General features: G+C 42.1%; 1 protein-coding gene across 9 annotated transcripts in view; it reads left to right on the top strand.

Moving 5' to 3' along the window:
• The window catches only part of rbfox1 (RNA binding fox-1 homolog 1), a 154,424-nt gene that overhangs the window by 116,701 nt on the left and 11,678 nt on the right, over positions 1 to 26,045 (top strand). For 7 of the 9 annotated variants that reach the window (XM_031871160.1, XM_031871168.1, XM_031871167.1 and 4 more), the window contains 2 exons: positions 6,359 to 6,398; positions 11,220 to 11,284. In XM_031871160.1, coding sequence (XP_031727020.1) covers positions 6,359 to 6,398; positions 11,220 to 11,284 — 105 coding nt within the window. The remainder of the gene's footprint in view (positions 1 to 6,358; positions 6,399 to 11,219; positions 11,285 to 26,045) is intronic. The other 2 variants (XM_031871166.1, XM_031871165.1) reach the window with 1 other exon arrangement.

Raw genomic sequence — 26,045 nt, 5'->3', positions numbered from 1 at the left:
ACTGTGTCCTGCTTTAAGGTATTCCATGCCATGCTGATTCTGGCTGTGAACAAATTAGTCCTGATGCCAGTTTGATGTTGTATTTGTAGTTTCTGACTGTGGCCTCGGGTTGTGGTTGATAGTGATGGCCGTAGCATGGAAGTTCCGCAAGTGAAGCATGGTCTGTTGCCTTTCACGCTGTCATAGCTCTGTAGAATTTTAAAGCACTGGATTATGTCTGTTCGTTGTCGGCAGTATTCCAGTGTAGGTAGACCTAGGTGTACTAGTCGCTCTGGGTAGGATTTATCGGAAGTGCCTTGCACCAGTCTCGTGGCCTGGCGCTGTGTTTTTGGAAACTCAGTTCATGGTCAATCACTACACCAAGATCTTTCTCTGCTTCTGTTGATTCGAGGGTATGTGTAACTCCGTCTGCACTGATCATTGTGTAGGTCAGAATGGGGTTGTTGTGTCCGAGGTGCAAGACTTTGCATGTCTCGAGGTGGAAGCGCATTTGCATCAGAACTGACCAGGCCTGGAGTAGATCTAGATCAGTTTGAAGACTTGTGTGTTAAGTTTGGTGGGCGTCCAATATGGCTTGGTAGATTTTTATATCGTCGGTGAATATGGATATGAAGTTGCAGAGGAGACTGGGAATGTCACTGACGAAGAGGGTGAACAGTAGCGGGCCCAGGACGTAACCCTGTGGGACACCGCTAGTTACTTCAGTCCAGTTTGAGAGTTTCCCGTTAACTTGCTGTCTTCTCTTTGTCAGAAAGTTCCTGATCCATAGCAGAATATTATCTCGGATGCCGAAGGAGGAAAGCTGTGCAAGTAGGCGTTCGTGCGGGATTGTGTCAAAGGCCTTGGCATAGTCCAGGAATATGACATCTACTGGTAAACTGTGGCTTAGTGCCTCCGTCCACATGTCAATTGCCTCTAGATTAGTCCCTGTTGATTTCCCCGATGTAAATCTGTGTTGCTGGTCGCATTGGAGGTTGTTGTTTTTCAGGTGTTCTACTATTGCCTCTGACATAATACGCTCCACAACCTTGCATAACACCAATGTCAGCGAGACGGGTCTATAGTTGGCTGGGTTGGATTTGTCGCCCTTCTTGTAGATTGGTGTCACTGTGGCTGATTTCCATTGGTGAGGTACCTCGCCGCTTGATATAAGCTATGCTGCAGTCCCACACAATACATTTTAATTAGTGAACCTGCTCTCTGGGCCTCCTTGACATTTGAGAAGTTATTGATTATCAGAGATAGCACAAACGAGTGAAAGCAAGCTATTGGCTGGTGAATTGGGAAGCTTGTTTCACTGAGGAGCTCTTCTTGTTAAATGGAACTCTTTCAAAATGCAGTGCTGTCAGCAGCGTCCTGATCTTTTTATTGAAGGCTAGATGAGGATTGGTGTCACTTCTTGTAGATTGATGTCACTGTGGTTGATTTCCATTGTTGTGGTACCTCGCCGCTTGATAGGCTAGTACTGAATATAATGCTTAGTCGGAGAGCTATAGTATCTGCCAGCTCGTTCAGGACCCGGGGATGGATCAGGTATGGGCCTGCTGGTTTGTCAGTTCGAAGTGAGCGCAGCTTCTTCAGAACCAATTCCTGTGTGATTGAAAGATTAAGCTTGGAATGTAGTAGTTTCGGGTCAGGTTGAGGAATGGCGGTCACGTCCTCGAATGTGAATGTATTTGCATACTGCTTATTCAGGATTTCGGCCTTGCCCATGTCGTCGCTAATGAATTGTCCGTCCATATTGTGGAGGTCTGCAATATTGAGCCTGGTGGCTCTCCTGCTGTTGATGTAGCTCCAAAAAGCTTTGTTGTTAGAGAGGGCTTATTTTGCAAGTTTTGTTTCAAAGTCTTTTCTGGCCTTTCTAGTGGCATGGGTGGCCTCGTTCCGTGCTCGAATATATTCTTGGTAGTGTTGACCGTCTTTCTTAAGTAACGTATCCATGCATGGTATTTCCTTCTGGCTTTTCGAAGTGCATTGTAGTTCATCCATGGAGGTTTTGTCTTAGTTATATTAAGGTTAGTTGTTCCAGATGGGGTATGACTCGCAACTGTTTCCATTAGTACTTGCTCCAAGATGTTTGCTGTTTCCTGGGCCGATTTTCCTCATAGCATGCGACTCCAGTCCAGATTCAGTTCCTTCCTCATTTCGTCGTAGTTCGCTTTGTTGTAGTTGTAGCTAGTTTTGAGAATGGATAGGAGATGGGTGCCGAAGATGAATATAAGCGAGATTCCAATGTGATCGCTGGCTCCCAGTGGGTCTAAGAGGACAATTGCTCCACCATTCCGAATTAATTCGTAAAGATCAGGTCGTCTCGTGTGGTGGTGTGTCCATTTCTGAATCTGGTTGATTCTGTGATGTGTTAGTAGGTAGGTGTCTCTTATGCATTCCACAAATTTCAGGTGTGGGCTGTCGGGACTTGTGTTCGGTGTGACTGGGGGTTCTGGTGTCCATATGATGGCCGGGTGATTAAAGTCACCTGTTATGAGCTTGTGTGTGAAGCTGCTATTGGCGGCCCACACTAACGCTTTGTGCAAAGCTTCATCGAGGGGCAAAGCCACTGTTGGAGAACCACTTCTGTAGATGCAGCCCAACAGGAATTTGTTGGTCCCTACCCCTTTCACTGGTATCCAGGTACTGTCTCTATGGTACACTGGTATATCTGGGTTGACTTGTTCAGCTTGATTTTTGCTCTTGACATAGATGCATGTGCCTCTTGTGTTAGGTACTGTCAAATCGCTGGTGAACAGATCGTAACCTGGGAGTGCCATAGTTAGCATGCCTGGTATTAGTCCTACCTTAGGCTTGATTTCTGCTAGGGCCAGTAGGTCATAGTCATGGAGTTTGTTAAGTGCTACAATGCTCTCGTATTTACTCAACCGAACAATGTCACAGCAGTTTAACATGGCGTCGCTATGGCGATCAGTTGAGAGTCTACTATCTGCAGTGAGTTGAGACGAGCAGAGCCGTACCATGCAGTGGAAAGATGACTAATCCTGCTTTGTTAAGGTGCGGTAAGGTGGGGTCTAAAGATACAGCCCTGGATTTCACTTTAAGCACTCTCGTGATATTTAGAAACCTTGTTATTCTTTTTGCGTCAAAGTGGGGGCCAGCGCGAAAGTCTGTCACTGAGTGAGTAACATCGTTACACCATTGGTGGAAGTGAGTGATGACGTTGCACCATTGGTCGAAGTGAGCGATGACGTTAAACCATTGCTGGAAGTGAGCGATGACGTTACATCATTAGTGGAAGTGGGCGATGGCGTTACATCATTAGTGGAAGTGAGTGATGACATTACACCATTGGTGGAAGTGAGTGATGACGTTAAACCATTGCTGGAAGTGAGCAATGACGTTACATCATTAGTGGAAGTGAGTGATGACATTACACCATTGATGGAAGTGAGTGATAAAGTTACACCATTGGTGGAAGTGAGTGATAAAGCTACACCATTTGTGGAACTGAGTGATAACGTTACACCATTAGTCGAAGTGAGGGATAAAGTTACACCATTGGTCAAAGTGAGTGATAACATTGCACCATTGGTTGAAGTGAGTGATGGCCGTTGCTTCTTCAAAATGAATAGTTGTGACAGTGTATCTGCTGGTAATGTCTTGGACGCTGCAATCGATCAGTCGATCAGTTGATCCACTTTGGGAGCGCTATAAGTGCAGCGTAGCTCAGTGTCTAACGATAGTGCATGCGTAGCGAATGTGTGCTCGAGCCAGTGACAGACAGACGTGAATGCGCTCATAGCAGACAGACATTGGGAGCAGAGAGGGAATCAGCTGTAAACTTATTCAGTGGTAGTAAATGTCCACAGTAGGTTTCAGTTTGTCCATGAATAAATGCTGCAGCTTCTCTAGAACAACACTTGAGGCCGTGGGGATGTTCATAACTGTGATGGAGCGTAACCAAGCGGTCTGTTAAACAAAATAACAGCGAATATCTTTTCTGGGTCTGGTGGAGTGGGGCAAGTCTTAGAGAATTACACTGTTGATGTCATAGGGATGTCATCCGCTCAGGAGAGTGGGTCATCCACTAATCGGAAGATCGGTGGTTCAATGTCGAAGTGTGAATTTAAAGTGTCCTTGGGCAAGATACTAAATCCCAAATGACTCTGGTGTGAGTGTGAGATGTAACTGTGTGAATGATTAAGATCCTGATGCATCTTGTATAGCAGCCCTCAAGGCAAGATGACAAGAAGGGTCGAACAAAAGATTTTGTGGAGTTGGAGTGAGGATTCTGAATAGGATAACTTTGTCAGCCATCCCAGTGTGAAAAGACAGTTCATAAGAAATGAGAGAACTGCCTGAAATGTCTTGTACAGCACAAACACACAGGACAAACTGGGGAATTTGTACATCTGTACCAAATAGTTCAAACTACATTTGTAATGTTGATGGTGAAATTGTTATTATTAATAACTTTCAAAAACATTGAATGCAAAGTCCAACTTCCATCTTCTCTTTCTCTTTCTCACAGTAAGCGATGCGGCTCCTCGTCTCTGTAAATGTCTCAGTCCAAAAGTCAACATCTATTGAAAATAAGATGGATGTAATCATTTCCAAAATATTCTGCTTCAATCCATATTTGTTAGCTTTTAGCCTTTCAAAAACACAATTTACACTGTGGTGAAAAATCTCAATGGGGAAGGCCTTCCGCTTTATTAACAGTGCAGTCTAGCAGCAATCTAGTGACGCCATATATTATATTTATGTAACCACAATAACACAAAATCATATTTTTTCTTTTAAAGAGTGATGACATCATAAAATATGACAGACATCATATACAGTAGTTTATATTGGTACTGCTGCTGCTCCAAGGTCAACTTGCACTGTGCTGTTGACTGCTTTATATACAAAATAATAAAGAAGCATATTTCTTTTCCTTTGTCTTATTTGCAAGTTTTTTGTTGGAGGGTGCTGAAGGAATGAGTCCTAAAACCCAGAAAAAACTCCAACCCCTTGTCTCGAAATCTGTGGATTTGTTAACGTGCTTTTGGTTCGATGTCTGAAATAAGGTCTGTTTTTAACACAAGCTGAAGAAATGTCAAAGTTTTGTTCTACAAAATAAAATACGTCAGTAAATACCCCCTCTGGTGAATTTAAGCTTTTAAGTGTCTTCAAAAAGGTGGTTTGCTATCAAGTGTATAAATTAGACAAATTAAAAAATAGTTAATTGTTTGCCAAAGAGATTATGTTCTATAATAATCCATAATCGAATGAATAGAAAATATGTGATACATGCAGCATCGATTGAGCTCATCCAAAAGTAACGAAAGGCAAACAGACTACATTACTTTTATGATTAATGATATATTTCTATATTATAGGTAACAAGTAATTATATCGAAATACTTTTTTAAAGTAACCCTCATAACCCCAATAATAAATGAGTCAACAATTGGGTTAAAATAACTCAGAAGTGGTGTTACCTAAGTACAGAATTACCGTCAGAAATAATTCAATGTTAACGTTTATTAGCATTCAGCGGTCTCCTGGATCAAAGTCTTGTGTTTTTAGACCCACCCATTCATCACAACCTCCTTACTTTGCAAACTCTGTCGCCCTCCATGCTACGTCACCTGGACTGGCTCACAATTATTTTGATTACATACAAATTGATTACATGGCTTTTGTAGGTAAAGCTCTGAACAGTGTATGAGAACAGTCTACAGGTCCCAGATGAGCTGCTGATGTCAGCAAAAAACACTGTTGTCCCAATTGTCCCAAACTCAATAACAGACTCAATAACACTAGTTCAAGCTTTGCGTATTCTGCATTAAAAAAGGTCTGTACTCTTGATGTACTTTAATATATAATCTACATGCAAAATTTACATTTGATAAGCAGTTAAACTAACTTAACTAAATGAACTAAATACAGTGTTAACAAATACATGAAAGCCAAATGCTTTTGTAGATGAGTTATAAAGATGTAAGGTGAAATATAAATTGATATGTAGAACTATTTGTTTTGCTATTCCTCTCCAGTGGCTTGCATGCAGTTGTGATCGTGCTATAAAAATCTTTATATCCATGTTTAGATACAAACCTGAGGACAAATGTGATTCTGCTGATTGGAACGTATTGTATAATATTAGTAAAACCCTGTGAGAGTGTTTTTGGACCTTCCCAGCCTCCTTACCCAGCCATTAGAGAGCAGAGAGGGCTGCCTGCTGTTTTCCTCCTCTGCCCCTCTTGTCTTTATTTTGGGTTGTTTTTGGATTGATTGTGGAGATGGAGGTTGGTTGGTAGATAGTCCAGTGACTGCATGTCAACATGCACTAATATTGGATGTTTTTGTTTTATTGTGTGTTTGTTTGTCTGTTTGTTTGTGTTTGCATTCTCTGCAGTGTTGTTTACCAGGATGGATTTTATGGTGCAGATATTTATGTAAGTATTATTTACTGGTATGACATTGCATGCTACACTGCCATCTCCCTGGTTTCTGCCCTGTTGCTGCACACATGCACGCCTCCAACCCTCCATACATACATGGCTTCACCTTCAACTGGGGAGCAGCTAGCTGGTCTTAGCCTGCACTTCAGATCATGGCCCCAGGAAAGAGACGCCGAACAGCTACAGGCTCTGTGAGCAACGCACAACTGCACTCTGACCAAGAGTCAAAGCAAGCTGTTTTTACGGGTGCAGCTACCAACAAAGGGAGAACATGATGAGACTTTAAAAGTGGAAAAATATCTTCTGTAGGAATCTCACAATTTGATTTGATATTGATTCTTGGTGCCATGATTTGATTCAGAATCAATTCTTGATTCAATTAATAGAACGAGGGAAAATGTTCAGACTCCATTTTCAATGTGCCAAATCCTTCACTCATGTTGTTAGTGCACTGAATTACTGGTAGGAAACTAGTAGCATTTTTTTATAAATATAATAATTTAATATTACTGCATAGATGACATGGATCGGATTAGTTTTAGGATCATTCACAGAAATTTAAGAAACAAATTAAAATAACTTTTGAACTCGCTTTGACAAAATAGCCACACAGTTGAATTGCTTTACAGCAACAATTAGTTTATTTTTTAGTATTTTGTTTCCCTTTATGACAAATTTTAGAACCACAACCAATAAACAAACCCATCTCTGAAGCATCATTTTTGTCACTTTATGCATATGGTTTGATATTTCAGACCAAAATATAATTGCCAAGTTTTATTATAACCAAAAAGTTGGTTCTAAAGCTGGTCCTTATAGAAAAGGTTTCGAGGGGTTCTAGTTGACACAGACAAAGAACAAATAAAAGAAAAAAAATGAACCTGCTCCTGTCTCCAGGGTCCTACAAAGAGAGCTCAGCATACCCAGGGTATCGTTAGGTTATCTGGCTTAACTAACCCTAACAACCTGCTAAGCGCTTCTAAGAAGCTGGTTATCAACTTGTTAAATCAACCAGGGTTATTAATCTGTGTGTGAGGGCCTTCACATAAAGGGGCATCTGACCAGTCACAACATGGACCAGTCTGCTGTTAGCTGAGCGGCATATTTTACAAACAAAGAGAAGACTATTATATTACGTAAGTACGAAGAAGTCACACACATAATTCCGGCTGAAAGTAACAGTTTAAACTGACAAATACAGAAAGGACAGCTGGCAAGAAACCGCAGACTGTGTGAATGTTTAAATGAATAGATTTAAAATACCACTGCTTCATCTAGAGCACCTATGGTGACTGTCATTACACGTGTATTCTTTTCAATGAATGTGTTGTTTAGATGTATTTTTAAGGTGTGTGACAATATTTTAGCCTTATTCTGCAGCGCCAAAGCTGTGAAAATCTTGAACAATAGAAACACAAGCACAGACATAGTTAGTGTGTGTGTGTGTGTGTGTGTGAGGAGGTCCTTAGATAGCTCCCTGCCCACCCATTAGCCCCATGCCCCTGCCACAAGGACTGACTGCCATGCTGCAGTCAGAACATTTAATATTCATTAGCAAAGAGGTCCAGAGCCCTGACCCTGTGCTTCTGTTTGTCGAAAAAAAAAATGTGGTAGCAGATAAGATAAATAAGATAGAAGAAGAGCTCAGCCATTCCAGAGAGGTTCACAGCATTGGAAAATATGGATAGAAAAGAGAAACACCGCAAATTCTGTAATAGTGACCAAGGCTGTTATCTGAAACAGGCTTAGATTGCTGACAGACTTTTATTTCTACTTCCTGCTCCCTGAGAATGCAAACTCAAACATGTATCATGCATAAGGAGAAACGTCTGCAGGAAGTCTTACGTTTTCTTGATGGTAGTTTAACAGCGATGGTAAAAAGTAGCAAAGTGTAAGTCACGGTAAATTAGGAATAAAACGTAAATAAGTGTACATCGTGCACGGAATACAGCTGCTTTGGTTTTATTTGGATTTTTCTCAATTTACGTACGTTAGTACGTTGGTGAATATGTGCGAGCAGCAGCGTCACAGCAATGTGTTGGTGAACTGAGCTTACGGGAGATGTGAGTTAGCTGTTAACCCCTTAAATAATGCCAGCCTGTGTTAAAAAAAGAAAGATTGACACAGAGTGTAGAGCTTTTAACAAAACATGGACTTCTAAGTATTTATTTACTGAAGTCAAAGGTAAAGTTTAGTTTGTGGAGAACAGATCACAGTGTTTAAGGATTACAATTTCAATCTCCATTACGAGACGAAACACACAGAGAAATACTAAAAGTTGACTGATGCAGAGCGGCACGGACATCTGAGGCTTTGCTAGCTAAGCTGCTAAAGCAACATGCTCAGAAGATGTTGCTTCTCTTTGGATCCACCTCCATATGTGAACAAACATTCTCCGTGATGGAGTTTAATTAATCCAGATCCAGATCCTCTCTCACTGACATCACCTGTCAGCTGTCCTTCACATCTCACCTCAGACATTCAACCTGACTTCAGTCACTCGTTCAAGTTCAACACACACTAGAGTTCTCCACCCAACGGAAAAACAGAAAATGAGGTCATTGGACTACAACAATAGTAATAAAAGTACTAATGTATCAGAAACATGATCCTTGTCAGTGTTTTACTATTATATATGAATATTACATTTGTATATTTTCTGGATCATTCTTCCTGCTGCAGATGTTTCAGGTGGAGCTCATTTCAACTCCTTTATACTCTGTTGTTCAGTTTGGGTAGTTAGGAAGGGTTTGATTATACAATTATAATGTGCAAAGTAACTAGTAACTAAAGCTGCCAGACAAATGTAGTGGAGTAAAAAGGACAATATTTCCCTCTGAAATGTAGTGAAGTGGAAGTATATAGTTCAATAAAATATAAATACTCAAGTCAAATACCTTGAATTTGTACTTAAGTACAGTACTTAATAGTTATATTCCAGCACTGATCATAATATTCACTCTTACCACTCAAAACTATACAATTTACTACTTTTTTATGAAGAGGTGGAATAATATAGAGCAGAATTGAGTTAGGTCTATTCGTCCGGCCCTCCACAACAGTCCCCGGTTCTCATGTGGCCCCTTGGGAATAATAATGGCCGACCCCTGCTCTATTGCCTTACTGATTGAAATGGGGTGACGGCACAATTGAGTTCCTTTATTAGTTATCAAAGGACAGGTAATGCTATCAGCCTCACAGATATGTGTTAGGAGGGGGCTGCTACACTTACTAGTATGTTCAGAAGGGATTTATTATATATTCACATGGTTTATCACAGATTAGAACACAAGAAGATGATGCTGACCTCTAGTGGCCGTAGTAACTACGACGTAAACAAAAGGAGGCAGTCAGGTGACTTAGTAAAAAGAGTGACAAAGCCCACATGAGGAGGCAGTTGGGAGCAAACGGAGGGTGAATCCAATAGTTTAACACTTATTTTACCGTTCTTTTCTTACATAAATGTGTATCTTTTCTAAAGCTAAGCAAGTAGCTTTCTTGCATGAAGTTTATTTGTTTCAATCCACAGCGTTAACTTTCATTTTCACTTTCACAACGTGGTAGGTTCAGTTTGGTCTGTCTGAAGCATTCCCGATGTTGTCACCTCGGACTTAAGGAAAGACTCCATCATTTGAGTAGCAAATGGAGAGACCTCACTGGCCCGTCTTCCTTCAGTGAATCAGCAAATATGATAGATTGAAATGTCCGCTCTGTGAGATTATGTGTGGCACACACGCACACACACACACACACCAACTATTGCCTGCAAACAGAGCTGTAGGGTTCCCATTAGTCACTCAGTCAGGATGACAGTTCACAGTGGCTGGTGACTAACACAGGCCAACCTGTTCATCTTCCTGCCACGGCCCATCAACACACACTAAGTATCACTTACTCACCTCCTCAGTCGGTAGTGGTCATAACCATTGCCCATGTCAGGACAGACACACTGTCTCAGCTGTAGAGCACAGAAGGGTGGAAGGAGAAATGATGAGAGAAGTGCTGGAGTTGTCACTGAGCCTGGAAGAGAGAAACATTGCTTTTGTTTTACGATAAATTAAGTCAGGAGTTCTCAGCCATGTTGGTTTTACAGCCAACAGTCTGCTGGTTTTCAGTGGAAACAGAACAAACTAAACTGTAATATAACAGCCAAGATCTCAACAAAACAACAAGTCAAACAAGACCAAAACTCCAGCACAATACAAAAGCAATGGATGGAAAAAATAAACAGATGTTGCTATTCTTGAAGTCTTACTTGTGGTGGCAGAGAAAGTTTAGTGTACGGCAAATTCATCGATTAGACGACACATAGACAGCATTAGGACACAGAAACGCACATTGTCCCTCCCAACTTGGTCAGTGGGCCTCCGTTAAACTATGACGCTGTAGATGGTCGTAGTTATGGCGGGAGCAAAGGAGGAAGTCAGGTTACACATGCTCATGTCCCATGTGAAGCAAAAAGTAACATTACGCAGCTGCTTTAGAGACTCCCCGGCTCTGATTGGTTGTTTTTCTTCTGGTGGAATCTTTCTAATGTCATTAGTATCACTGAGAGGAGGCAGAGGAACCTGATTGTTTCACAGATTATCACACATTGTTTAATGGACTACTCTCAGGGGTCATTCAAAGTTTCCAACTGTACCTTAAAAGTTTTTGTACATGTCTGTCTCATTGTGTCGGTGTCAAGTGTGCCAGTACAAAAGAAAACTGTTATACAGAAGAATATTCAAAACTAAATTCTTAATCTTAACTCTTCTTTGTATTTTGCCGTGTGTGTGTGTGTGTGTGTGTGTGTGTGTGTGTGTGTGTTTCCAGGGTGGTTACGCTGCCTACAGATATGCCCAGCCTACTGCTGCCACAGCTGCTGCATACAGTGACAGGTAAGATATAGGAATACTCATTATTATTATGTTTTAAATTCAAGGTAAGATATCATCACTCATAAATGGGAACACTATAGTTTAATTTCAACAAGGCTACACTGGCTCTAGTCACACAGCAGTTACCATTGGAGTGCAACTTATTTATTTAAATTAAAAGTTAGATAAAAAACTCAGAAAAGGAAAAGTCCGAGAAACGCTTCACAAATAAATTAAGTCAACTACATCGGAGCTACAGCAAAACGTTATTTAACAACTAGTTTAATTACATATTAACTGCAACAGCACAACGTAAAAGGTGACACATTAACCTCTGAACCTCAAAACAGACATTACTGTCAGGTTTTCAAGTCTCCAATTGTCCTTGAACACATCATGTGTGTCGAACGCTTCTGTCATGAAAAGCAACCAAATCAAAGCTTAAAACAGTGATTTATTTTTCATCAAAATCACTTTATTCTACTTAGTCATTACAAATTCATCCCAAAATAAACTGTTTGCATGAACCAGATCTTGAGAAAAACATTAAATCCTGAGATCCTCAGCACAACTGAATCCATGATTGACAGGAAATCAGCTGAGACCAACAGTCACGTGACAACATCTCTGAGAAACTTGGACTAAAGTGCAGGAGAGGTTTCCATAGAGGTGGAGGAGCGAATTAGCATGGAGTTCAACTTTAGTGAACATGAACGTGAATATAGCCTCGCCAGTCGATGATCTTTCAACCTGCATTTGCGCATGTGTGACCGTGCCTTTAGATGGACATAATGTGTAACAAAATATACAGACAATAACACAAACCAGTAAGACATAACAAGCAGGTTTTGATTTGAAATATGATGACATATTGAACCAGGGTCCCAGAATTCCTGCTGTTTACATAGCTAAGCAACAAAAGGGGTTCACAAAGCTGGGACGGGAGTTTTAAAATCCCTACGAGTTGTGAAATAGATCTTAATCTCAAGAAAAGACAACTATAACTAGCTCCAGGCTCTTTAGCTACGCCTCACAATTAAACAACGGTCTGCATCATAGGGCTCTATACTCTAATTGCTAAGTGCACATGTTGTGTTGAAACAGGTTGAAAACAACATCAAGGTGTTTGTTTTGTTCATGGGGTTAGGTACAAACACTGGTTATTTAGGGAGCCGTTCACATGTATGTCTACAGTTACAGCAGGATAACCCAGTTAGAGTTCCACCTCATAATAGGAGTACCAAGTGCAACAGCACCACAATGTACAGGCTCAAAACTCATGGAGACCATGGAGTAGAATCATTGAGAAACTCTCCAAGAAAAAGAACACAAGAATCCTCATATAGTTTGATACCACTTCTTTGGATTGCACTGCAGGATTTCCTTTCTATGAGCTTTCACCGTATAAAAGATGAATGAACACATAGAGACATGTGGTTGTGAAAATATGCTACATGAACATTTGGAAAGGGCCTGGGGTTGAAATAGTGGTTTATCTCCCATATGTCCCGTCCCAATTTACTAATAATAGATTTATTCATAACACAATGAATAATTTGTGTTAAATTAGTAAGCACTGGTGTGAAATTTGAGTTTATAATTGCATAGAACATTCATTATTCATCTTCTGCCTCACTTCAGTTTTTTTTTGCAGGCTTGGTTAGAATTAATAACCTGGGATGGCAGAAATACCATCCATCTGATTCGGGAGGCGTGATGTAAAATGATTACAGAGAGGGCTGGGGCTCTAGACAATAGAGCAGCTAATATGTTAGCAGACGAACGAGGTACATAGTAGTTTCACTTGAAAATAAGCTATCATGCTTATTAGGGATGACACTGGCTTTATTAGCCAAGGGGGGCTTAAAGAGGAGCCAAGATGGAGAAGATTTATTCCACTGCCTCACTACTTTTATTCAGAAGAGACATGGAAAACTGGTACATGAGCATAAAAAAAGAAGGTTATACCACCGATCGTCTCTCCTTAAAACCGTTTATGTCACACAATTAAGGACATAAATCTAAATGACATGAAGAATACTAAGTCATAAGCAATAACTAGAGGCATTTCCTGAAGTTACGTTGGGGTTACAGCTGCAGCAGAGCTCACCTCCGACCATCAATCAATGAGCATGTGATGATCATTGTATGAAGTTGCTCACAAACCTTAAAACAGGCTAAATAGCTCTGCAGAGCTGTTTAGCCTGTTTAGCCAATTATTTTAGAAGTTGCTAATAAATCAGATTCTGCCGCCCCCAAGTAGCAAAACAATCAATGAATGGAGCTTGAGGCCCTCAGCACAGTTTTGATGTTCCACCCAGGTATGGTGTGGCATTGAGGGCTTGCTTGTGTACCTGTGTGGCTCTGATGTACCCATCTGTGTGGGGCCACACTGGCACCATGTTGGTCATGTTCATGCGACATGGGTCACAGATGGGAAGCACCAACAGCTGCTTTCTGGCCTGACTAGACCCAGTCTGGCTCATGTGATGTACAAACCAATACAAATGCAATGCAGTGACTCAGATGCATGCAGATATGCTCATGCAAGCACATTATGAGCATTCACAAATTACTACACACATGCACATGGGCAAGTACAGACGTATTGGCCCTTAACTAGAGCAGAGATTTTCCAGTATCCTGAAATTAAAGTTACTGTGAGGGACTTTTAACTGGTTATGAAACATTCTCAAATTAATTTGATGCTTCTATATGACCTACATCATTAAACAAGACCATCAGCGAGAAGATTGGTTATTTCTATATAGTTATTCTAAAAGCTTGTCATCGGTGACACCGGCTTCATGGACCTGCGGTCAGAAAGAGACCCAGGCCGTATTGCTGGGCCCGCTGGAGAGAAGGGAGGCATGGAAAAACCAGAACCAGGACTGCGTGGAGCAAATTGTCAGTCCCCTGCTGCAGTAAAATTAGTTGTTTCCTTCAGGGATTCTGGTGCTCTGAAAAACTACCACTTTCGTCCAAAGGGACTGCCAAAATCATCAAAAAATTATAGTTGCTTTCAATACTACATTTCAATTTTTTTTCTTCTTTTTTTGTAATAAGGTCACTTCAATCAGGAGAGACTTCATTAGAATTTAACAATAATTCATTACACATGCATACAGTTTGAACAGTGCAAAGTCTGAAGTAGGATAATAGAAGGTTAGTAATGCTGAGGTCAAATAAGGCAGAATCCCCCTGGAGTCCAGTCACTGGTGGTGGTGGTGAAGGTTGTTGCTGCAGTCAGCTGATGAATGAGGAGCATGACTGTGATGCTGACTGGAGGTGACTGGGGTGAAGGAGGGTCGCATCTGATTTAAGATGAAATGACAACTGACAGCAGCAGAGAGGAAAACATATTTTGAAGTTTGACAGCAACGATGTGATTGGCTTAAGGAAACAGTGCAGAACCTGGTTGGTTCATTTAAAGTGAACGCCCACAATCAGCTGATAAAGTAATCACAGGGAGAGAGAGAGACTGAGAGATTATGAATGAAAAAGGAGTGTAAAGAGAGTTTTCCTGACTGAACTTCCGCTTAAGCTTAATTTATTTTGTAACCATAATTAAATTTGCTTTTAAATGCAATGCTTTTGCAAGTATAGTTGTGTTCTTCTGCAATTCATAGTTAACAGCAGGGACACAATTTACCTTAGAAGCAATGAACGAGTTAGTCTTGCAAAACCAGACAACCGGACATCTCTGCCTACCGATCATCCGGGGATTTCTAAGTGCGAAGTTGTTGCCAAAGAAACCTACAGCCCCTCAGATGTCATGGATTCAGACAGGCCACGTTAATCTACGTGCCTGGAGATGTACAGGGCTGCCACGTGGGATAACATGCTGTTATTGGTCAACTAGAGAGAGCCAGGAGGGAGCTGGAGATTCTGGAATTGTTTACTGGCAGGATTAGAGCTTTGGGATTAACTTTATTCTTCACACGTTAAACGGCAGCAATAGTGAGGGAACAGTCTGTGTGTGTTAGCATGTTAGCGTTGATCCATCCATTAGCTTCTGTTTATCCATGGCCGGGTCGCGGGGGCAGCAGGCTTAGGAGGGTGTTTCAGGCATCCCTCACCCCAGCAATGCTTTCCAACTCCTGCTGGGGAACCCTGAGGCGTTCCCAGATGAGATATGTAATCTCTTCAGCCGGTTTTAGGTCTACCCTAGGGCCTCTTACCAGTTGGACATGCCTGGAAAACCTCTAACGCAGGGGTTCTTAACCTTTTTGACCTCGGGGCCCAACTTTTCAAGTACAAAGTGTCCCGGGGCCCATTCAAATATTAACACTATTAGTTTAACTAATTGATCTCACTCTTGGTTTGACTTGTATTCAATAACTATATTGTTACCTGTTCAACTCCACCCCTATTTTGGAGCAAAACCGCCTAAAATGACATACCCAAATTAAAATAAATGGCTGTAGCTTCTGAACCACTCTGACTATATGCATCAAAAGTGTCAGAAAACCTGTAGGTCATACAGAAACAGAGCAGTGGGCCTTTGGAGTCAGTACAAATTGAAGATTTTTGTCCGCATAAAATAAAAAAGTATCTTTCAGTATAAATAACTGCCTGTGGCTGTATCTATACAGGTAAAGGACAGTATAGGGCTGTAACTACACTATCAGTGAACAACTGCCTCAAATTTGAAGAAGATTGGACAAAGTATGACCATTCTACAGTGTTTCTTCCATGAAGAGATCCAGGCGGAGCTCTCAAAGGATATTTGGAGACCCAAATGGACACATGGTAACCAAATGATATTCTGACACACTAAAGGTGTTTCTCCCTTTATATTTTGATATTATAGTATTTTCCTTTTATTTTTAGCCTTTGCAAAAACTATGTATATATGGTCGAAGACGTGGTGTGTGAGTAGCGGACTTGCTGTGCGTAATGGCTGCGACAGAGCACACGATCAAGTATGCGGGCAGCTCATCTACGCAAGGTTATACGTTGGTTGACGGCTTATAGAAGAGGAAGATAAGGTTTGTACTATAAGTACTAGCATTTTCTGAAGCCACTAGCTCCATGGTAACATCTGCTAGCACATTGTCGGGTCTGTAATGTGTCTTTTTCAGTTGAAATGCTGCAAGATCCGACTTGCAGCGGTTATGGCGACTTTGGACAGTGTGTGTTTGGGCTCCTTTTGTGAAAAATCTATAAGAAATTAAAGAAAATCGATGATTTCTTTGCAAAGATGAGGATTTTGGGCATGCTGGGATACCAAACACGGCCATGTTTTGTGACGTAGTTTGCGCAAGCAAGCCGTAGGAACGGAAGGGGAGGGGATCGAGGACGCCGGTGTCCTCGCGGAGTTGAACAGGCAAAACCCTTGTCAAATAAATGAGATGATACAATGTGATGATCACAAAGACATGTATTTATCATGTGTATGTAAACCTGCATACACAACAAGAAGCCCAACAGGCTTTCCCACGAGCGTTGGATGTTTCGTCGCTAGGTGTCGCTTTATTTTTGAAGGCTTCAGTGCTTCGTTTGATAGCATTAGCCCACATTCCACACACTGAGCCCTCGGCTCTGCCTCGTTGCCTCCGTTCACAAAGCTATATTGTAACTGAGCGTCTCATGGATAACAGTAATATCTCTGGTGTCTTCAATTGATAACCTATGCGGTCCCACAGCCCTCGCGGCCCACAGGTGCAAAACTGAAAGTTTTTTGCGGCCCTCTAGGTGGCGCTCGCGGCCCAATCGTGGGCCGCAGCCCCATGGTTAAGAATCACTGCTCTAAAGGGAGGCGTCCAGGACGCATCCTGATCAGACGCACAAACCACCTCAGCTGACCCCTTTCCACGCGAAGAATCAGTGGCCCCACTCCGATCTCCCTTTGGATGTCTGGGCTCCTCACCCTATCTCTAAGGCTAAGCCCAGCCACCCTACGAAGAAAGCTCGATTTCAGCTGCTTGCATCCGCGATCTCACTACCTAAAGGGTCGGAATACTGGTAAATCAAAAGCTTCGCCTTACGGCTCAGCTCCCTCTTCACCACAACGGTCCAGTCAGCACCCGCAGCACTTGAACTCCCTCGCTTGGGGCAGTGACTCCCTCCCAACCCAGAGAGTGCAATCCACCATTTTCCGGCAGAGAACCATGGTCTCAGACTTGGAGGTACTGACTCTCATTCTAACCGCTTCACACTCTGCAACTGCCCCAGTGCATGCTGAAGGTTGCGTTCTGAAGGAGCCAATAAAACCACATCATTTGCACAAAGCAGGGATGCAATTCTGAGGGTCCACAAACTGGACACTCTCCTCCCCCTGGCTGTGCCTTGAAATTATGTCCATGAAAATCAAAAACAGGATTGGTGACAAGGGACAACCCTGGCAGAGGCCAACACACACTGAAAACATGCTTGAATTTGTGGAAAATATCTCGACACAGCTCTCACGTTGGTCATACAAGGACCGGGTACCCCATATTCCGACAGTACTCCCTGAGGAACATGGTCGTAGATCTTCTCCAAGTCTACAAACAACAAGTAGATTGGATGGGCAAACTCCCATGACCCCTCCTACAGACCGGTAAGGCTAAAGAGCTGGTCCACTGTTCTACGGCCAGGACAGAATCCGCATTGCTCCTCCTTGGTCTGAGGTTTCACAATCGGTCGGAGCCTCCTTTCCAGCACCCTGGAATAAACCTTCCCGGGGAAGCTGAGCAGTGTGATAGACTGATAATTAGAGCACACTCTCCTGTCCCCCTTTTTGAAAATGGGAACCACCACCCCCGGTCTGCCACTCCAAAGGCATCGTCCACGACCTCCACGCGACGCTGAAGAGACGTATCAGCCAATACAGCCCAACAATGTCCAGAGCCTTCAGCATCTTAGGGAGAATATCATCCACCCCTGGAGCCTTTCCGCTGAGGAGCTTTTTCACTACCTCAACAACCTCTGCCAGGCATATGGATGAGTCTTACCCTAAGTCTTCAAACTTTGCTTCCTCCACGGAGGACATGTTCAGGAGTTCATCAAAGTATTCTTTCCACCTCTCGACAATATCAGGGTCCATCAGGGTTCTCCTCCCCTGCTGAACACAGCCTTTTTGTAAAGTGGTTAGTTCTAGGTGTCTTATTTTTCCAGTAATCTGTGTTTGTGCATGTGTATGAGTAAATGGATGGATATGGGTTCTCTTAGGCATGGAGTATGACGCTCCACTACGGTCACCGTAAACATGTGGTTAAAGTTGTGAATTTGATCAAAAAGAGTTTTAGGTTTTGACAACAAAAACATTTAGTTATGTTTAGGAAAAAAATCATCATGGTTTAGCCTAAAATAAGTACATAAACGAAGTAAAATGTAAACAACGTAACATAAGTACGGATAAAATAACTCAACAACACTTTGGGATATGAACGCCAGCCCCCTGTGAAAGTCCTGTGTTTGTCTGAGCCATCAACCCTCCCTCTTGTTTGGATCTTTATACTCACATCACACTTCCGGAGCATTTTTTCTGAGCGGCTAATAATGACACGGATGGATTTACATTGGAGTTAGTTGAAAGCGTGGTGCGTCTGTACAGACACTAAAGGATGCTTTGAGCATCTGTATCAGAGGCCGAGGGGCGTGACAAAGTGTATTTGATGCCCTGGGAATGAAACTGGATTAAATTACCCAATAGCCTCAGCTGTATTTTTGTGCCAATTAGCAAATGTTAGCATAGTAGATGATGAACATGGTAAACATTATCCCTGTACATCAGCGTGTTAACATTGTCATGGGCATGCTGATGTTAGCATTTAGCTCAAAGCATCATTATACCTAAGTTCAGTCTCTCAGAACTGCTAAGAAATGGAAGATCCTCTCATCTTAGAAAGAAATTGTTTGCTGCTTATCTAGAAGAAGAAATTCCTTCAGAATAAAAGCATAATATAGTTTATTATTCAGCAAAATGGCCAAGAAAAATGCAGTTTTAGGTCATCAGTTAATATTGTAGTTGCATATCTGTGTACATTTTTGAAACATTTCTTTCTTCACTCAATTCGAACACCTTGTGCATTTGACCAGGCTCCCAACCATTTTGTAGAGCTGTTGAAAATGTTGTTTCCAGGTTTATCTTCTCACCTCAGGGTCATTTTAAAAATGCATTCGACTCAAATTGCATTTGAATTTGTGTTGTACTTGCAGCTTACCACACACTCTCTCACATTCACACTGTCACAAACACACACACACACACACACACACACACACACACACACTGATGATGGGTTAGGGCTCTGTGCTGTGAGATAAGATAGGTCAAATGCGGTGCTGGGCTGAGTGTGAGTGTTGGGGGGGCTGCATGGTGAATAGCAATGTCCAAAACTAATCGGGATTAACTTCTAATCGCTTCCACCACTGGGTCGCTATGCAAATGAGCTCAATTATGGGCAAAGGCTCTGGCCCCTGATTGGCCCTTATCATGACTGTGCTACTACACAGAGTGGAGGAAGGGAAAAGGGGAGGACTGGTTGTCTAAAGCATGGCTGCTCACTTCGAATAAACACTGCTTCTGTCTATCTTTCTAAAAGTAGAAAACTCATTGATTCTCTATTCTTTGATTGTTTTATTTATTTGGTCTACTTTCGTCATGCTCTGTTGTTTTTAATTCTTTCTCTGTATCGTGTGAGCTCTACTCTTCTTGGCACACTTCCTCTGACTGTTCCTCAGACTGAATCACCACCCTCGGGATTACTAAATTGACTGGGTCTGTACAAATGAGGTGGACACAAAATGACAAGTAAAATGTTGGTTCGCTCAAAGCTCTGGTCCACATTATGTCCACAACAACTGCCCAGACTGCCTTGGAGTTAGCGTTGGAAAATGTTCTAAAAGGATTATTTGAATGATTTCCTGGGCTTTCTTCCACTATCAGGCCAAAGAGAATATATGTACACAGAGGAAATATCACATCTTAACTTGCAGATTACCATAACAATTACCTAATATGTTCACGTTCCCCAGAGGGTGAACCATTCACATGTTTGATGAAAGGTGGAATTTCCTATTACACTTCTTTGAAATTTTCTTGAAACTTTTAACACACAACTTCATAATCAAAATGGCTAATTGTGGCATAAAATACTGAGGACGTTCATTCTCCCCAGATGTCTTTTTTTAAATTCATAACCATCTTGTCTGTTGTAATTGTGACCACACCTAGCTTTTATGCATTGTGATACTATAAGCCCTCCATCATCACACCATATTGTCACCTCCAATCAAGTTTTTTCCCTCCAATACGATAAGCCATATTGGCCAATACTTGGCTGATACCGAATGTTTTTCTTGTTATTTTGCATTGTTATAGCAGCTGTTATACAAGGCTCGAGAGAAACTTCTTTCACCAATGTCCCGGAACCGTCCCCAAAAATAATATCAAACATGCTGTAGTCAGTGTGATTGTCCTTGACCTTTGTAGTGATCATTTTGATGAAAGCACACAATGTAAATAAAAAAGTTATGTATGTATTGATAAGGTTACATGCCGTGAACTACATTTTACAATATTATATGTGAATATTATATATGAACACATCATCTTTCATTCAGTAACCAGTAACAAGTAAAGTGGATAGTACTAGTACTCTCGTTCATTACAAACACCATCCTTCATACAGTAACCTGTACTAGTACTAGTTATTCATTACAAACATCGTACTTCACACAGTAACATGTACTAGTACTAGTTGTGGTGGAAATTTATCATATGGTTCTTTTAGTTATAACTTGTATCGCTTAAACCTGCATATACCACCCTAACCCTCTTCCCAAGAAAAGGCTGGGAAGCTGGCCTTGATGGGTGCAGCGGCCAACAACATCTGCGAGGGGGAGGGTGAAGGGAGAGACGAGATAACACGCATATACTGTATACTCTGTTTTGTTTTTTCATTATGGTTAGACCTCCGAACCATCCGTGGGGAAAGAGTTCTACCCATTCAGCTGAATTATGATTGAAGTGTCTGTTCATTAAATATGTTTTTAATACTTTAAGAAGTTCCATCGTGATTATTTCTCACAGAGAGGTTAAAAAGATTTTTTTCCGCCACAAATGGCGACGAGGATGGGATCGGACGAGTAATCAGGACTCTGTTAGACGACAGAAGCGCAAACAATATAGCTATTCCTCCCTGAAGGTGAGAGGCTGTCAGACGGTGTTCGAGATTGCCGCTCCGATCCTGGAACCGGAAAAAGAATCCCACACGGTGAGAGATTATCTTGTGATGGAGAAGACACTTTGATGGTTGAACTTGCACTCGCACGTTTAGAGTGCTGGACATTAGGTCCTAGTAGGCTTGAGGTTTTTGAGGGGTTTGGTATCCTTTCAATCCGTTGAGTGATTGGACCAGATGTTCTTAGATTCTAAGACTGTAACTAGAGAGAAGTTGGTAAACCGGTATTCTCGCACACTTTTAGGGTGGGGGCAGACAGACGTGTCCTGGTGAACTTGTAGTATTTCAAAGACGATTTGGTGTATCCTTTGAAGTTCATTGATTGGACCAGATTGGGTTTTGAAGATGCCAGAATCAACAGTAACTAGAGAAGATGGGTAAAAGTCAAAGTTAGTCTGAGCCTGAGCAGCCTGATGCCAAGGTCTTATCTCCAATAATAAAATACATGTGGGACAAAGATAATCGAACGGCCAAACAATTGGAAAATGGACAAAATTGGGGTTCCCTGGAAAAGGCAACTTTAGCCTACGACAAAAATTGGATTAACTCAAACCGTGTCTGGAGCAGAGAGGAAAGAGGCGAAGCAGAAAAGAAAATGTAAAAGAAAATGTCCAAGAGGTAAAGAAAGAAACAAATATACTTGAATAAGACATATACAAATGATAGAAAAGGAAAATATACTGCTGAACTTTGTTTTTTTGTTTTACATGGTCGAGTGGATCCTGATCTGGCTCCGCAACGCCGCTGCTGTATGCTCCCCTGGCACAAACAACACTACAGCCAAACCCACCAGTCAACACACAGAGGGGAGAAGGACGAGACTCATCAAAATCTACAAGCACTATGTCAACGCTCACAACTACAGCCCGTCCATGAACACTGATGACAATATGAATCTGGATTATCGGAACGCGAGACAAAGAGGACATTACAACAGAGAAAGAAGACGTGAAGAAGAAGAAGCCATGACTCATGTGGAGAGTTCGAAGAGCAAATTCACAGAATGCAAGAGAACTTTTACCTCCTTTGTGCGTTATTATAAAATATCTGCGGCCTTCGCACCAGCCGTAATCGACCTGCAGTGTGTTATATACGACAATGGAGTATAACCATGCAGGGACAGCCCTGACTGAACTTTGTAAAGAGGCTTTTTACATCATCCATGAACCTGGAACACATCACACCTAAGAGAGTTGTGTGATATGGAATACTGCAACATGCAACAAGCAAAGACTGAGTTTGTCAGCGCAAAACAGAGGGGCAGAGACTTTGAGACACACACCAGCTGAAAACTTTGTGTGTCATCAATGTGGCCAATCCGGACACAGGAGAAGAGACTGCCACCAATCTCCATGGAACAAAGACTGGTGGGGAGGTTCAACAATCAGACTGAGGGGAGGAGCAGGCGCGGCGGGGCGGACCCCAGTGATGGGCCATTGGACGCACACACATTACAACACAGAGGGTGAGTTAACTTTAGATTCTGACTATGACAACCTTGTACATTCAAAACACACATTAGAAACTAGACGGACACCACTAACACCCACATACCATGTGTGTTCTAATGAAAAATTAAGGTTTTAGAAAGTTACCACCGATTATGTTAACTATTAAAAGGTAAAATGTTACGGTTTTAGTTGACTCAGGAGCCACACATTCAGTTTTCCGTACGTCTGCTTTATCTGTCCCTCCCAAAAAGATTGGAAGGTATTGCGGGACTATTGGCTCAGGAGCCATACCAATTAGTGAGCCATACACAAAGCCCTTGTCCTGTACACTAGATTATATCACAGTTAAAAAAACTAATTTCTGTTGTCTGATTGCTGCCCTATACATTGGTTAGGACGAGATTTGATGTATGTATTTATAATAATCCTCACATCGGGCCCTGATGGCCTGATATTGATCAGGCAAAATTCATACAAACAAATGAAATAAGACCCAACAGAGCTGTTGTACATCTATGAGTGGGCTTTAGGACCATCTGTAAGCGGTACAAGCATCACACCTAACTGATGTTGCCTCACAACATTCACCACATGCAGAATGTTACATGCAGGCTAATTCACTACATTGCACAGCACACGTCTTACTTGGAGGGAGAGGGAGATAGAGAAGTTATGTATGATGGACATTTATTGGACAGAAAATACTGCAGCTGCCTCTGTTTCTCTGTCTCCCACACAATCTGAGTTGTTACAGGGGGGGTGTCCGTATGTATCATTGGAAAATGTGGCCCTTAAATTGGCATGGGGCCCAGGAATGGAGGAGAAGAACATCTGACTGGCTGGATAGGCAGACTGAACTCACTGACTTAAGTCCCAGGTAGGATCCTGATAAACTGTACAGTAGGAAAGGCAATGTCTACAAGACAAGATGTACATCATTGCCAGGAGTAAAAGAGTCACTCATCTTATGTTTGATAAGGGAACACACCATGGTTTCAAATGTTCCATCTGTCGACATGGCTGAGCTGTCCGAGGTGCCCTCTGCCTTATGGTCTGCGCACAAATATGACGTAGGACTGGTGAGGGGTGCGACGCCTCTGGTGGTTCACCCACAATTAGATTTCTGTCCGTGCATGAAGCAATAGCCACTCAAATAAAAGGCTATTGATGGTATTACACACGTTTTTGAGTCTTTATTGAAGGCTGGTGTAATAGTCAAATGTGATGATTCACCGGTGCGCAAACCAATTTTTCGGTGAAGAAAATGCGAGACATGGGGGGAACCGACTGAGTGACGATTTGTTCAAAATTTACAAGCAGTTAGTTCTTCGGTGCACCCGCGAGCACCTACCATTTTTAATCCACACATCATTATGTCACTCATCCCTCCAGACACGACCCATTTTTCTGTTGGCCAATGCATTCTTTTTCTTTTGTATTTGTGCACAATTTTGGTTTGCCTTCTCCTTTAAAGGAAGAGGCTTTATCTGGACCCGGGGTTATTATAAAGCCCTGGTGTATTTAGCAGAGCCGTGAGAGACAATCTGGCTATTTTACACTTATAAAATGGTTCGGCCTTGTTACATTATGTTGATGACATCATGATTTGCAGCCCCACAGGAGAAGCATGCACATTAGAGTAATTTACAATTACAGTTATCCTACCTCTATTTGTGGGCTGAAAATGGTCACAAGGCTATCCGTCCAAATTGCAATTTGCTCTCAATAAATTTTCATATCTGGGACATGTGATCACAGCAGAGGGCAGAACCCTCTCTCCCAAAAAGAATACGGGCAATTAAACTGTGCCTAAACCACAAACTAAGAAACAAATGAGTTTTTTTTAAGAATGACGTCATAGTATAGACAATGGATACCAAACTATTCAGAAAGAGAGGCATTCCTCTCTTCCATTATTCATGGTAAACATCTTTTCTGCGCATAGAGAACTGACCTGGACTGACTCCTCGACTGATGCCTTTAATGACATAAAGAGCATATTACTGTCAGCTCTGACACTTGGACGACCTAAACCTGACACACCATTCACACAGTACGTTGACCAAAGGGACAGTTACATGACATTAGTTCTGACTCAGCAACATGGGAGGAACAGAGACCTGTTGCATATTTCTCTACTAGACTAGAGCCTGCAGCAGCTGGCCTTCCTCTGTGTCTTCGTGCTGTGGCACGTGACATTGTTGGTTATGGTGAGCTCACCCTCAAGGTTCCTTATGCTGTTTCACATATTAGATTAGATTAATACATTATATTTGCCTAACATTACTGTGAAACAATGTATCCTTAATCATGCTACTCTTTTCCCTCCTGCAGCAGATGGAGAGCTAAATAACTGTGTTGTTTCTCCTGAACAGGTCTGCACAACGAGACCTCACAGACATGTCCACCAAGGCCGATTTACAACTGTTAGGGGACTGTTTAGCATCCTGCATGCCAGACACGGGAGAAGGGTTGGTTGGGTTTGCTGTAGTCTCATCATATGACACTGTGCAGCAGTAAGTTGGCATCACACTTCTCTGCTCAAGCTGCAGATCCTGTGGCTCTTACAGAAAGCAGTAAGCACGCTGTGGACAAAATAGTTAACATTTACACAGACTCTAGCTATGCACGACTTTGGTGACCTGTGGAAACACAGAGGCTTTCTGACATCTTCTGGCAAACCCATTTCTCACCACCGTCTCGTGGCCGACTTGCTAGAGGCCATACTGCTCCCTGAAACTGTAATAAATATTTATTTTGAACAATACGATGCGTTTTCACTGAAACAGTTGGCCTAAAACAGCATAGCAGGGGTCACCAATAGGCGGACCCTGGACCTAAAACCGATTTTGACCGGCGCGGCTTTTCTAGCCTTTACGGTACTCGTTCAGTGGCGCAGTAAACACACAGACCAATTGAATGCGTTGTGGATCACATCACGTGATGCTGCTCAGCCAATCACATATTCCGACAAGGTTCCCGACTCAAGAGAAGTTAGAAGAATAAAGTGGGTCAGGAGTTATTTCACATGACGTTCTCCAAAAGACAAGAGTGGTCAGAGAGACCAGAGTCTTTAAACAAGAATGGACAGACAGTTATAGGTTAATTCTTCACACGGGCAGTTTAAAACCAGTAGGTTCAGAGACCATGACTATAATT

The sequence above is a fragment of the Anarrhichthys ocellatus genome, unplaced genomic scaffold (genome assembly GCF_004355925.1).
Source record: "Anarrhichthys ocellatus isolate YVR2014 unplaced genomic scaffold, GSC_Weel_1.0 scaffold56, whole genome shotgun sequence".
NCBI classification, from domain to species: domain Eukaryota; kingdom Metazoa; phylum Chordata; class Actinopteri; order Perciformes; family Anarhichadidae; genus Anarrhichthys; species Anarrhichthys ocellatus.
Note: the sequence above shows the minus strand (reverse complement) of the source record. Positions and strands in the feature narration are given on the sequence as shown.